Source organism: Gobius niger, assembly GCF_951799975.1.
Source record: "Gobius niger genome assembly, chromosome: 11".
In the NCBI taxonomy this organism is placed as follows: Eukaryota; Metazoa; Chordata; class Actinopteri; order Gobiiformes; family Gobiidae; genus Gobius; species Gobius niger.
In genome coordinates, this window is record NC_136862.1 from 25,771,582 (window position 1) to 25,785,431 (window position 13,850).

At 41.7% G+C, this 13,850-nt stretch overlaps 1 protein-coding gene across 1 annotated transcript in view; it reads left to right on the forward strand.

Moving 5' to 3' along the window:
• Positions 1 to 10: 10 nt before the first annotated feature.
• The window catches only part of stk32a (serine/threonine kinase 32A), a 110,988-nt gene continuing 97,148 nt past the window's right edge, over positions 11 to 13,850 (forward strand). Inside the window, exons 1-2 of the mRNA XM_079565994.1 lie at positions 11 to 99; positions 2,836 to 3,237. Of these exons, the coding sequence (XP_079422120.1) occupies positions 3,186 to 3,237 (52 nt within the window). The 5' untranslated portion in view covers positions 11 to 99; positions 2,836 to 3,185. The remainder of the gene's footprint in view (positions 100 to 2,835; positions 3,238 to 13,850) is intronic.

Here is a 13,850-nt window from a genome sequence, read left to right on the forward strand (position 1 = left end):
TCCTTGCGTCTTTTTTTTTTTCTTCTTCTTCCCCCTCCTCTCTTTCTTTTCCCCTGGGATAGTCCAGCAGTAACCCGGGTCTGGAGATGCTGACAAGAGGTACGTGCCCAACACTGTCCCGCAAAGACAGGGGATATAGCCTACTTTTTATGTTCAGTCCTTTTTTGGCAGATTTGATAAGAGGGGAAAAAACGTCCTCTATGGGGAAACTCGGCACTGCGGGCTCCTCTCAGGCTTGAGTTTTGCCTATTTCATTTTTTATTTTATTTTTGTTCATGTTGACCTTATCTGAAAAGCCAGCAATGACAATCATGATAATGGGTTTCTTCCCTCTGGCGCTTTGCAAGTTTATCTATCCCCATATGCAACTCTGAAATTATCCTTATATGGCAATACATGAGGTAATAATACATGTTGGGAGTGTTATGCACAAGTCAAATGAATGAGAATGAGATATATGTTTCCTGCATGATCTTGACCTGAAATGAAATGTCACAACTTGTGGCAGAGAAAGCCTTTGGGGAACCACATACTGTACGGTACTGGAAAGAAAAATGGATACATTTTTCATAGCTACAGTAAGTGCCCCCATAGGAAGAATTGCCGGTCAAGGTAAAAAGATGGAATGACACAGGGAGGACAGGTAGATGGAGGCTGTGCGATAGATGAAGCACCACAGCTACAAGAGTAAATGTTTGTGTTTGATTTTGAAGTTTATCCTCACTCTGGAACAGATACATAATTAAAAGGGATGACTGTGGGTGAATATAGGCATCACGAATAGCATAGTGACAATGGTCGTAATTTTCACATTTTTAACCTTGTAGTTCAGGCCTCTTTGAATATTGTATGTTTAGAATTTGCAGAGAGCTCTTCAAGCAAAACAATAAAACGTACAAGATTTGAAAAGGAGAGCAATGAATCAGGCTGAAAATCTGAAAAAAAAACTTCAAAATGTTGTTCAGTATAAGATTGGGAAATGCGATGTCTGTTGGCGCGACTTATGGAGAAAAATGCATTTTGAGAAAATGGTTTATTGAGATACGATTTCCCAGGTAAATCTATAAAGAAATGCTGATTCAGGGCATTATTTTTACGACCATTTGTGAATGTTAGGCGATTTATTTATTTCCTGGTGCAAGTTTAAATGTTACGAAAGCATAATGGTCATTGTCGTTTGGTGGCTCGGGTCACTGATTCATTGACTCTTATGATATTAAGTGAAAGAAGAAAACAACATGACAGTGCTGTTAATCGATGTGACGGTGACCATGAGTTCTCTGGGAATGATTCATGGTGATATAATGGATTTATTACATCATGATACTGCGTTCAGCTTGATATACAATACTTACTGCGTTTCACATAGATATTTGCTGAGTTCATGGGGACCACTGGCCACACCAATTATAGCACATTTTGTCATTACATTTAGGGTTCAATATTTGTTGTGTGTACATTTATTTGCATCTTCTTGTCTATTACAGTGTTAGTATTACGTTTTGTTATGTAATACTATATTTATGATCCTAAATAGATTGAATTCCATGTTTACAGTGGGATATACCAAGCTTTACTCTTATTGTTATGCTTTAGAGTTTGTTTCTATGGCCTTCGATAATATCGTTTATCACAATATTTTCATGGCTCAATATATCAAACTCCAAATGTTGTTTTCATGATGGGTTTAATTATAAATTATGTTAATCTTTTCACTCCCACTGGAACTGAGCACATTTACACATTTACTGAGCGCATTACCCATATCTAAAAGTTTCTTGGGAAAAAAAAACACAAGAAAAAAACAAGAAAAGAACACTACATTAAACATCAAAAACACAACAAAAAGAGACAAAATAGAGACAAAAATACATGAAAAAAGTGACCAAAAAGCAAAAAACAACAACACACACAATAAAAACGCTCAAAAATGTGTCGACAACACAAAAATAAATGACCAGTTTTGTAGGTCTTAACTTTCAAATGAGGCGTTACACTGGCCTATATATAGGCTGTAAGCTCCAGTCGAGAAGCTTTTAGATTTAGGTAAAACCGAACGTGGTTAAGGTGACGTATAAGACGCACTTGCCAAAAATTGCCTTATGAAGAAAAAATCAACAACAGGCTGAATGGTGTACGCTATGCTAATGTAACACACTGATGGTTAGCTACATGAAGAATAAACAACAAACTAAATAGGTGTCTGTTAACCTCACATAAACAGTTAGCATAAAGAACATACCAAACTCTCCATCTCCATCCAGCAACTACCTACAGAGGTGTAGCTGCACCGTTGACAAGCCTCTCCCGGCAGCACGTTTTTCAAGCTCTCATTTGCAAACTCATTCCTCTCGCTGTGGCATCTAGCTTTTAGCCGGTGATTAGCTTTTTTGTTTTCTTCATTGTGGTAAGAGGAACCTTCTCGCTCACTCCAAACTTTCTTTCTGCTGCTCGATTAGCCAGCAGTGCCCTCTAGTGGCATGTGAAAATATATATTTGAATAAAAAAAAAGTAAAAATCACATATCAGTCGCTCTGGAGTATAAGACGCACCCCCAGCCAAACTATGAAAAAATGTGCCACTTATAGTCCGGAAAATACGGTGCCTCTACTTCACATTTGAACAGTTCTTACAGTATGAGTAGTATAGTATAGTCTTGTTTGTTTATGTTCATTTAAGCCTTTATTTTTGCTATGGGGCGAAAATCAAACTATTCATGGGAAACACTGATACATCTACTGCATCCACAACTACAAAAATTCTCCTCTCATATCACTCCCTCTCTCTCCGCCCTCCTCTCTCTCACCGGTGTCATGTTTTCCTCCCTTTCCGCAGGTTACTCACTCACTTAAGAGAGGGACACAGACCCAGCACCAACTCTCCAACTCCTCGCTTCATCTGGCAACAATAGCCCCCTCCAGCCCTTTACTACTACGACTACTACGACTACTACTACTACTAACGCAAGGGGCGGACGTAATGCGTGTCAAGGTGAAGTGCTAACACTGACCAGCGCCAGTCAGCACATCGGAGGGACACGTGAGGAGACGGCAGAGAGAACGCAGAGTGGATGTTTGAGCGGACGGAGCGGGCTATGAGACTGTCCCAGCACAGGCAGAGGGGCGCGCACTAAAAGGGACCAGGAGCCAGGAGTTTTTTTGAGGACACACAGAGGAGCAGCAGACATGGGCATCGGGCAGTCCAGCAAGCCACCCGTCGCTGATGAGACGGATGAAGGTAAGGGAGGGTGAAAACAGTCAGTCAGTTGTTGTGGGGTTGGATGTTTAGTTCAGTTGTTGCGTCATTTATTATCGCTTTTTTTTTTGGTATGTAAATTGAATGTTCTGGGTACAGTTGAACGATACCAGTATGATATCGGGAAACAAAAAGGTTAAGGACTACTTGTATCGAAAAGATGAAAGTATCGAAAGCAGGTACTCAACACAATATGATGTCTTTACATCCAAGTGTTGAGGCAGGAACAACATTAAAGGAAGTGACTTGATTGTTTCAGCTCAAATAGATGATATATATATATTTTTTAATTACATTTTTTTTCCCTTTTTTCCCCCCATTTTTTCTCCTTTTAGCAATTTCTCCCCCTTATTTTTTGCTATTTTTTGTTACTAATATGTCCCCCTTTCCCCTCATTTACTTCCTATTTTTTCCCCCATTTTCTTAAACAAAAGTTTTCCTTATTTTTGACACAATTTCCCCCCATTTTCCTCACACATTTCTTAACACTGGAGATGACCCCGACATTTTAAATTTCCAGACCTTCCACACATTGTTGCTCTGTTTTCTCATTCTAGATGACAAATATTTTAGCATAGGCATAGAAAAAGCATCGTTCAGATATTATATCGAAAACCAAGTATCGTTTAAGTACTGGTATCGGAAAAAAATGTGACGGTGCCCAGCCCTATCAAAGATATTACTATACTCATGATCTTTCTTTTCTTTAGAGCTTTGTTCTCCAATATCATTTACAGTCTGACGTTACTTCCCCTATACCTCTCCTATACGTGGAGAAAAAAGCACACGTATAGGCAAGTGCTGAATCCATAACAGTCCGTGCTCGTGTTGTTATTGGAGAGCTTCGTCCGAGGGAGGAAAGTTGGAACCCCGCTGCTCCATTTTAAACTTTAAAATGTAATTTCCCCCAAACAGATCGGCGGCTTGTCTTTGGTGACGAGCTCGTTCGCTGTGTTTTGTGAATTTAACAGTTCACCGGTCTCTTCCTTCATGAATAATTGTGAAGCTGTGGTCTTGCTCACGGGCTTGTTTTGCGTTTTGCTGCTGCTGCTGTTGTTGTTTTCCGAGAATCACTGTAGGCTTATGTGCCTTATTAATTATTGTAAACATAACTAATCCCATTTGTGGAACCATATTGTGATAGTTGTTGTTGTAGACCGGCGAGGCAGCAATTATTATTCCTTTCTTTTAGGTAAGTTGTTTAGTCAGAGTCATCCAATTATCCCGCCTAATAAAGTGACCAAAGTGCCAATAGGGAAACTTTCAATAAGCCATTTTAGAATCCTCCAATAGTTATCAAGTTCTGTTCACCAAATACCGACAAAAGAGAGCGGTTCTGATTTGGAATCCAAGAAGCCTCGCCCTCATCAATGACGGGGCTTCTCTCGTAGATTATTTTCATAATTCCTCGAACCTGTTTTGTATCATTTTCAGGATCGAATGTTTATTTTACTGTAAGACGGCGCAATGATGTAATAATGACCAGATACGCCGTGAGTCAGCAGCAGAATGAATAACAGTCGGCTTTTTAATGGTTTCTATGGCATGACGTTTTTACGAGCAATCGATGAGAAAGATCAGCTGAACATAAAAATTGTATGAGCGAGATGTTACAGTTTACTGAACGGCCTCTTTGCAATTGCGTGTAAAGAGAAAACAGATGATCTTATTGTTATGCAAGTAAACACAGAAGCTGGTTATCCTTCATTTCTTTAAACACAAAAAGTCGACTTCTGCTAATACTTGCTTTTGTGCGTCTGTATCTTCCTGTATGCAGCTTGGTTTTGTGGTAATAAGTTATTGATGGGATGTGGCACTTTCGCGTTTGGATAAATTAAATGTGTGCAGAGGACTATTGAAATTTTTAAAAGCTCTGAGAAGCATAGTGCTGCCTTTCTCGGAAACAGCTTAAATTTTGGTTCACCACTTGAAAGGAATGCCGACTGACTGTCCGAACATTTTGCCTGTTGAGTCAAAACTGGTCGGAGTTGGTGGAGCGGTGGCCCGAACACAACAGTGTTTGGCATTAAGAGATGATTCACTCCGAATTGGGCTTGAAGACTAGTTCGGTCACTACCTTCTACTAAATTAATTATATCCCTTTGCAAGTCGCAACATCCCCTCATGGGCAAAATCAAACCTCTTGAAGGGCCGGATTAGGTTTTCGTTTTTTTGTATTTTATGTATTTTATGTATTTTATGTATTTTCTTATGTATTTCTTATGTATTTCTTATGTATATATCTCATAGAGGTCGACCAATGTGGGTTTTTCTAAAGCCAATGCCGATAATTGGGGATTTTGATTGGCCGATGCCGATATGCACTGCTGATCTTTTTGGCTTTTCTGTGTATGAAGCTTCTAAACGTGTCAGTGTTGGACTGTGACAGCAGGGGGCGCTGTATAAAGGGCCCAAGGGCGGAATTATTCAAGACATTCATGTTTAGGTACTTTAGAAGGAGCTTGTCAAAAGTCAGCAGATTCCAAAACAAGAAATCCTCTCTTACGATTCCGAAAACACAAAATACATAAAATAGATTAGGGGTGTCCAAAGTGCGGCCCGGGGGCCAAATGCGGCCCGCAGACCAATTTTTGGTGGCCCTCAACCTTCTTGCTGAATTGGTACACATCATCAGAGCTGGTCCTTTTTATTTGAAATGTAATAATTCTGCACAATTCTAGCCTAACAACTAATATTTCATTGAGAGACAGGGCTGGTATGAAGGTCTTAAGCATAAATAAAGGTGTGGGGTACGGTTTGAACCTCTGCAAGTTGAAGGTTTTGCAGGACTAACCAAAGATAATTGGCCCTTCACCCGGTGTCAATATGCAGCCCCCCATGAAAAAAGTTTGGACACCCCTGAAATAGATGGACAAACTTGTGACCGATTTTCACTGCGATATTTCTCCGCCCCCCCCGAGGCTGAGGAAACTGTGGAAGTCGCGATCACTTTCGGTGAGATATGAGTGACGGTGACACAGAGAGTAGAGCGGGTCGTCTTGTAATCGGAGGATCAGCGGTTCGAATCCCGCAGGTGTACACTGTTGTTGTGTCCTTGAAAGCGCTTTACGTCAAGGAACCAGTCACCCATTAACGTGTGAATAGGTGACTGGTTCCTTGATGTAAAGCGCTTTGAGAGCCTAAAGTAGAAATTAGCCTAAAGTAAATGTGACCATTTATCGGCCGCTATCGTAAAAAAAAACGATATATTGGCCAGCCAATCTATGGGTCGTGTATAAAAAACACAATATTCGATTATAATGAGCTACGATTTAAAGAGACTTGGTTTGTTCACAGAAAATCTTTTAAGAGAAAAGGCAAGAAATATGCATATGGTTATAAATAATGCCTATTCCTCACTTCAACTAAAAGCAGTACAGACGGGAGGCATAGGGAATTTTTAAAGTGCTTTCCACTTGACACAAGTCACCCAAAGTGCTTCACAAGGGACAATTATTCATTCACTCCAGACTTGCTGGGGGTAAACTGCGTACGTCCCTAAGCACAGCTGCCCTTGGAGTAGACAAACAGAAGAGCGAACCAGCCCCTCGCGCTGTATTCCCGCTCAGTGCATTTATTGTGCTACTGCAGTAGAATTACTAAGTAATGGCATCACTTCTAGACTAGACTCCCTCTCAAAAGCAGCTTCAGTGATTTGAATGAGAGCCGTGGGAATCATAAACCGCAGAGTGTAAAGTTTTCTATTACAGAAAGCTTCACTGGAAACTGTGAAATCCCTTCAATGATGAAATTTGCGTCACAGAGAGAAGACCAGCCGGGATCTCCTTCTCAGGCCGGATCCGAGGTTTCTAATGACTGTGTTGTTATTGCTTGACTTTGCCGAGTGGCTATTATTGCCCTGAAGAAACACGATACAAGAAGAGGGCAGAGTGGTTACATAGAGACACACGTAAGTCTCTTCGTTCGGCTTTAATCTTCTGAAGTAGCCACTGCAAATCGACTGTCTCTCGGTGGTTTTCACTTCAATTCAACCAAGATTATACTCCTGGACATGATGCACTCTAAGACGCCATTGAAAAAACAAACGACTTTAGCTGCTACTACAAATGGCTTCACGGACCTGTTTGAATTGAGCATTCTATCCCTATAATGACATGGCATTTAAGTGTCTGTTGTTCATTTCTGGATCTGTCTCCGACTCCAACCCTACAAAACTCAGGGGCCACATTTACACGCTAATTCGTATCTTCAGTATAATCTCAAAAGGGTTGTATATTCATTAATGATTTGTAAATAGGCTTTAACATAACCTAAATGTGGCTGATGAGTTGATAACAGCTGAAAACCCCTGGGTTGTTCATAATCCGATGGCTGATTGCTAACAAACGCTAAAAGTGTCCTGGACGAGCCAGCTTGCTAACTGTCGGTACACGCTACGTCTAAACGCCGCTTCTCCGTTTTATTCCTTTGTGATATACAATGACTCGTACTTCCGTAACTGAGAAGGGACAACTGCGGAAAAAACTGACTCCCAACTGTATAACCGCAACATGTTTTCTTTATGTCAAAACAAAAATTAGCTACAGTCCTCATCCGTTCGCGTTCACATGAGCAGCCACACGGAGGTGCGAGAAGGTGAACCGTGTCCGGGCATGTTGCTGAGGTCCTCCGAGTATGACAAGTAACCCGACTGTGTGGCACTCGTTATCCACTCGTGTTACCAGGATACTCGCGTCGTTGGAACCAGGCCTGTTTGCGCCGCTGATGTGATGCTTCTCATTCACAACGTCGCCGCGAAATGCCCAAAGGGTTTGTGTTCCGGTCGTCACAGCAACCACGAGGGCCGGATGGTGTTCCCACGTCACAGGGTCCTTAAGTGAATCTTTGGGAATGGAAAAAGGGACATTCGCTCACATGTAGATAAGGATGTCGCCGTGTCAAGTGCTTTGTTTGGCGCAGTGGCTGAGGGGTTAGCACTGCAGCATCACAGCAGGTCCTGAATACAAATCCTGGACATAATTATGATTATTAGTTTTCTTATAGTCAAGCAGCTCTACAAATTACTAATTGTCACAAATCTTGAAAATGGCATTCTTTCATTAATTGCAATCATGGCTCAGTTTGTTCCATGCCTTTGTTACCTGACCTTGTGTAGTAACTAAAACTCTAATTTCGGTTCTTATTCCGTTCTTCTTAAAAAGTGATTCTAAGTGAATTGAATTGGTTGAATATTAAAACCCTAATTTTATTGTTTGAGCTATAATTTTGGCAAAATGCCAAATTATTGATATGTTTTCAGTTGGTCAGTCTCAATCATAAGGCAGGCTTTGAACATTATCCAAATCTTCTCTGCTTGGGCAGCACGATGTATATCGCAAAAAATATCGTATTGCGATATGAGGTGATGCAATGTCCGTATCGCAAGAAGCCACAATATCACAATATCACTTAAGTCTTCATCGGACTGAGATCGACACATTTTTTTGCAAACTCAGCCTAAAACAAAAAATGAACAGAGCTTATAAATGTGTAACTCCATCCATCCATCCATCCATCCATCCATCCATCCATCCATCCATCCATTTTCTTCCGCTTTATCCGGGGCCGGGTCGCGGGGGCAGCAGTCTCAGCAGCTCCTCCAGCTGTTCTGGGCGGACCCTGAGAGAGGTGACCAGGAGGCATCCGAAACAGATGCCCGAGCCACCTCAGCTGGCTCCTTTCGACGTAAAGGAGCAGCGGTTCTACTCCGAGCTCCTCCCGGGGTAACTGAGCTCCTCACCCGATCTCGAAGGGTGCGCCCAGCCACCTTGCGAAGGAAACTCATTTCGGCCGCTTGTACTCGCAATCTTGTCCTTTCGGTCATTACCCAGATCTCATGACCATAGGTGAGGGTGGGAACGTAGATTGATCGGTAAATTGAGAGCTTTGCCCCCCGACTCAGCTCCCTCTTCACCACGACAGACCGATACAGCGACCTCATCACTGCTGACGCCGCACCGACCCGTCTGTTGATCTCACGCTCCATCCGTCTCTCACTCGTGAACAAGATCCCGAGATACTTGAACTCCTCCACTTGAGGCAAGGACTCCCCACTGACCTGTAGAGGGGAAGCCACCTTTTTCCAGTGGAGAACCATGGCCTCGGCCTAACTTGTCCTAATTTTGTTAAATTTTAGTCTTGTTTTGGTCCTGATATCGTCTTTCTTTAAGTTGTCTTTTGACACAATTTTAATGGAACATATTGTGTTGAAATGGTTTAGTGAAATATCGCAATGATATCGTTATTGCGATATTGCACAGCCGTATCGCATATTGCATATTGCATATCGTTACTTCGATATTGCAGTGACCAGACAGGGCCTTTCTGTGTGGAGTTTGCATGTTCCCTTGTGCGTGCATTGGTTTCCCTCGGGTACTCCAGTTTCTCCATCACTAAAAACATGCACAATAGGTTAACCCTCCAGCCAGGCGATTCTGACCTTGACATCTGGAGAATTGTCCCTTCGCGCCATATGACTGCCCAATTCTCCCTACGGAAGGATGGGTCAAATGCAGAGGAAAAAGTATGCAGTAATTTGCGTATTTGGTGCTGATGCAACCCTCTATTTATCCAGGCTTTGGACCGGCAAAATATATAGGAACAGCTTAAGAGTAGTCATTTCAGCTTTAGTTGACCAGTAATTGTAATGCAACTTTAGTTTTTTGCATTTTTGTTTCGTAAAGCACAATTTTTTCTGGCAACGTTGCTGTACGACCTTATTCCATGGGTCAACATCCTTTGGTCAAAACTCCTTGTCTCTCCATCTTTTTCTGCCTTTTCTGCTGAATAAAAAATGCAAAGATGGGGCACATGGGCTTTCCAAACTACAGAGGCAACACATTTGGAAGAAATATCGTCGGGGAAAGAGCAGGAAAAGACATTTATGTGCCGACTATAGGCAATAATTGTCCGCGAAAGATGCATTTCGCCCTCACCCAGCGTCGAGGAGGCATTACTTGGACTGATGACCCGGACAGAAAAAAAGACACACCCCACAGTTTGACAGTGAAAAGCCAGAAGGAGCAGAGCACGAGATCCGAGTTAATTAGTCTGTGTCAGGGAGATTGACAGAAGACGCCTTGGAACTGCTGTCCATGTGTCTGCAGCACTAATACGCACTTCATGCTCATCTGTCCATCATTTTATATTGCTTTGTATTGCTGCAAGTGTTCAAAGTGACATAGGTGGTCTTCTACATGCAATCTCTTTCAGCTGGCCCACTGAAGGAATATAGAATCCACAGACCTACTGCTTGTTGCAGGAAATCAATGCTCTGTGAATGAAAACCGGTTGCTTATATTGTTTTTTGTTAATAGTAATGTTGCGCTTCATTTGTCTTCTGTGGCGGGACTTGGACCTTGGAGCTGGGAAAGCCGTTTTATCCAAGTCACTGTGTTCTAGTTGTGATGTGAGAAAGTTTACTGACAGTGAGACAAATACCAGTAGTTTAAGAAAATGGAAGGAGGAAGGGAAGACTCTGCTGCCATGTGGTCTCGTATTACGGTAAATACCACTTGCTGAGTAGAAAATTGCACCTTGTCACCGCTTCTTGTATTTTCCACTGGGAAACTTGGAAATCATTTTATTGGCCGAGTTCCCGAGATGAGTTTACCTTTGACCTTTCAACACAACAGAGAGCAGTGATAAAACTTGTTTTATCAATGGCTGCTTTATGACCGCGACACTCGGGGCCGCCATTGCTGCAGTACCTCCATATGTGGGCGTCAAAACAAGCTAGTTTTCCATTAGATAGCATTGTACTTAAAGGGGCTAGATGCAAGTTGGCCATTGAATACTCATTACTGCCACCTCAGGTCATACATTTAACTGCACTTTCTATATTAAGCTCGTGCATGACGGCACTTTGGACCCGAAGGTACATTTTAGAAATCTCATATACTAATGAGAGCCTGACTTTGGTCCTTTGAGGCCGTGATCAAACTACGTGCCCTGTGAAGGCTGAGTCTACAGTGAAGATGCCCTTTTTAGGAACATGCTCAATCAGAGCAGGGTAGGAGGAGTCTGTATATCCGCCATGATTTCCTTTCAAATGTGGTCATTATGGTAATGTTTGTTTGTTAACTTTATTGTCCCCGTAGGGAAATTCGTCCTCTGCATTTAACCCATCCTTCGATGCCGCTGGGGCAGCCCGTAAGGAGCAGTGGTCGACGGCAGTGCCGCGCCCGGGGACCCATCTCCATGATGTGGAGTCAGGCTGATGGTCAGAATCACCTGGCTGGAGGATTCACCTATTGCACATGTTTTTTAGTGGTAGGGGAAACCGGAGTACCCGGAGGAAACCTACGCAGACACGGGGAGAACATGCAAACTCCACACAGAAAGGCCCCGTCCCTGGTGGGAGTCGAACCCGGGACCTTCTAGCTGTGAAGCGGAGGCGCTAACCGCTGCGCTACCGTGCCGCCCGAGTGAGGAGACGGAGTCTATTATTTATTATGTCTTATGTCTGTATTATTAATTCTATGTGTTTTATGCCTTTTAGCTGATTGCTCTGAAGCCTACACATTTAGCTATTTTAACCTCTTAACCCCCGCCTTAACCAAGTGCATTTTCTCCAGTTCAGCTTTATCCAAATCTAAAAGCTTACAGCCTGCAGGCCAATGTAACACCTCATTTGAAAGCCAAGACCTATAAAGCTGATTTGAATGGATCTCTTTCATCACGTTGCTGCTGTTTTTGTCACACATTTTTGTCAACTTTCTGTTACTGTTTTTCGGTTGCATTTTTGACGTTTTTTGGTCACATTATATGTCACGTTTTGTCACTCTTTTGTTGCGCGTTCATCCTCATTTTCATCGCTATTTTGTCGCTTTTTTCAAGAAGCTTTTAGATTTGGGTAAAGCCAAACTAGAGAAAATGTGCTCAGTTCAGGCGGGGATTAAGAGGTTAATATTATTGTCTTTTTTCCTCCCATGTATCGTCATCGCCAAACTTTTTATGTTTTACTGAAGCAGATACAAAGTAGCAAAAGGTCAGCGGTTTTTCACTTTCATTTGTTGGTGTATTGTTGTGTTGTTGTTGTTGTTTTATATATATTCCACTTTGCTTCAGCACAAAAAGCACTGGAACACAATGCACTCATACTTTCCACTTAACAGCAGGGAAGGACCATCTTTACCAGAGCACATGAAGGCAGCCTAATAGTGTGAAGTTTGCACCTGTTATCAATAGCCTGAATTCATGTTTTGTTATCTCTTTCTCAGTTTATTCTATATTATTCTCTCTGGTAACATGTAAAAGCCCTTTGCATAAAGCATTTGCAAAACAGTGCAAGCAAAAATACATAAAAGATGTACTTTGTGTGGCTCTGAGAGTGATTTGATGCATGTCCGTGCACTTACCCACAGCCCAAGTAGTCAGAGTGCGAAATGCTTTATATATAAATAACAAAAGGAAAAGACATTAATTAAAATAAATCCAATACACTGCTTGCCACACATCACTAGAGGCTTGTTTTTTTGCTCATTATGTGTTGTGGTTGTTTCAGATTTTAGATTAGAATGTGTTGATGACCCACTCTGTGATACGACAGGAACCTCTAAAATCGAATATCATTTTGGTCGGTTAAGCTGCTATTTTTGTCCAATAACTCCACCGAATTACATTTTCACTCTGAGTTAAACACTGCGGCTGTGTCTGAATGTCCACTTCATTCCCTATAGTGCATTATTATATTGGTCACGGCATTTCAGGCTAAAAGGCAATAATCCAATAATCCATTCATGTAAAATCCATTTGAAAGAAAACTTATCTGACTAACTTTGTCTTTGTTTTTTTATCGCAGCCATTATTATCGAAGTTTAGCAAACTATAGACGATTTAGTATACTCAATCTGTTGGTGACTCGTTGCTCTCTAGTTTTTCTAGCTGCGGCGAGGAGAAAGTAGTGGGTTGTCTGTCTGAATAAGACAGAATGAATGCACTATATAGTCTACCATACACTGCATAGTAAATGAGGAGTTAGGGGCAAACAACTGACATGTGAAAACAACTAACATGTCTACCCATAGGTCTCAAAGGAAAAATAAAATAAAACAAAAACTCTTTCCATGACATCAAATCGAACCCATAACAACAAAAACCCAAGAAACCCATTGACAGGAAGTCATTTGAAAGCCAGCAATACTGTACGTTTGTTAAGGGATGATGTCATCGCTCCACTTCCAGATCCAACGGAACTTTAGCCCTATTCACTATGATGGGATTCAGCTGATGATTCTGGCATTTCTTATCAAGTTATTTTTGTTCCTTGCACTATGAAGGCTTATTTTAAATATAAAAATAACTTCATTTTGCCTGTAGAAATGGTGAGCTATATTATTCTAATAAGGTGAAAACAGTTTTTGGGCTTTTATCTGTTGTTATTTCAGCAGGAGATTCAGATGAAGTTGCGTTTTTTTGTCTGCCTTGTGTCTGTGGAGCTCTTAACAGTTTGAACCCGGAAGTAGCTTATTATTGGGTGTGATGTCATACTTAGCAAACAGATACAGATGACAACCACATCATTCAAGGGGGCGTGGCCAAGATAAGGAAGAAGACAACCTCTCATGGAAATCACATTTTTTCCCCCGCCAAAT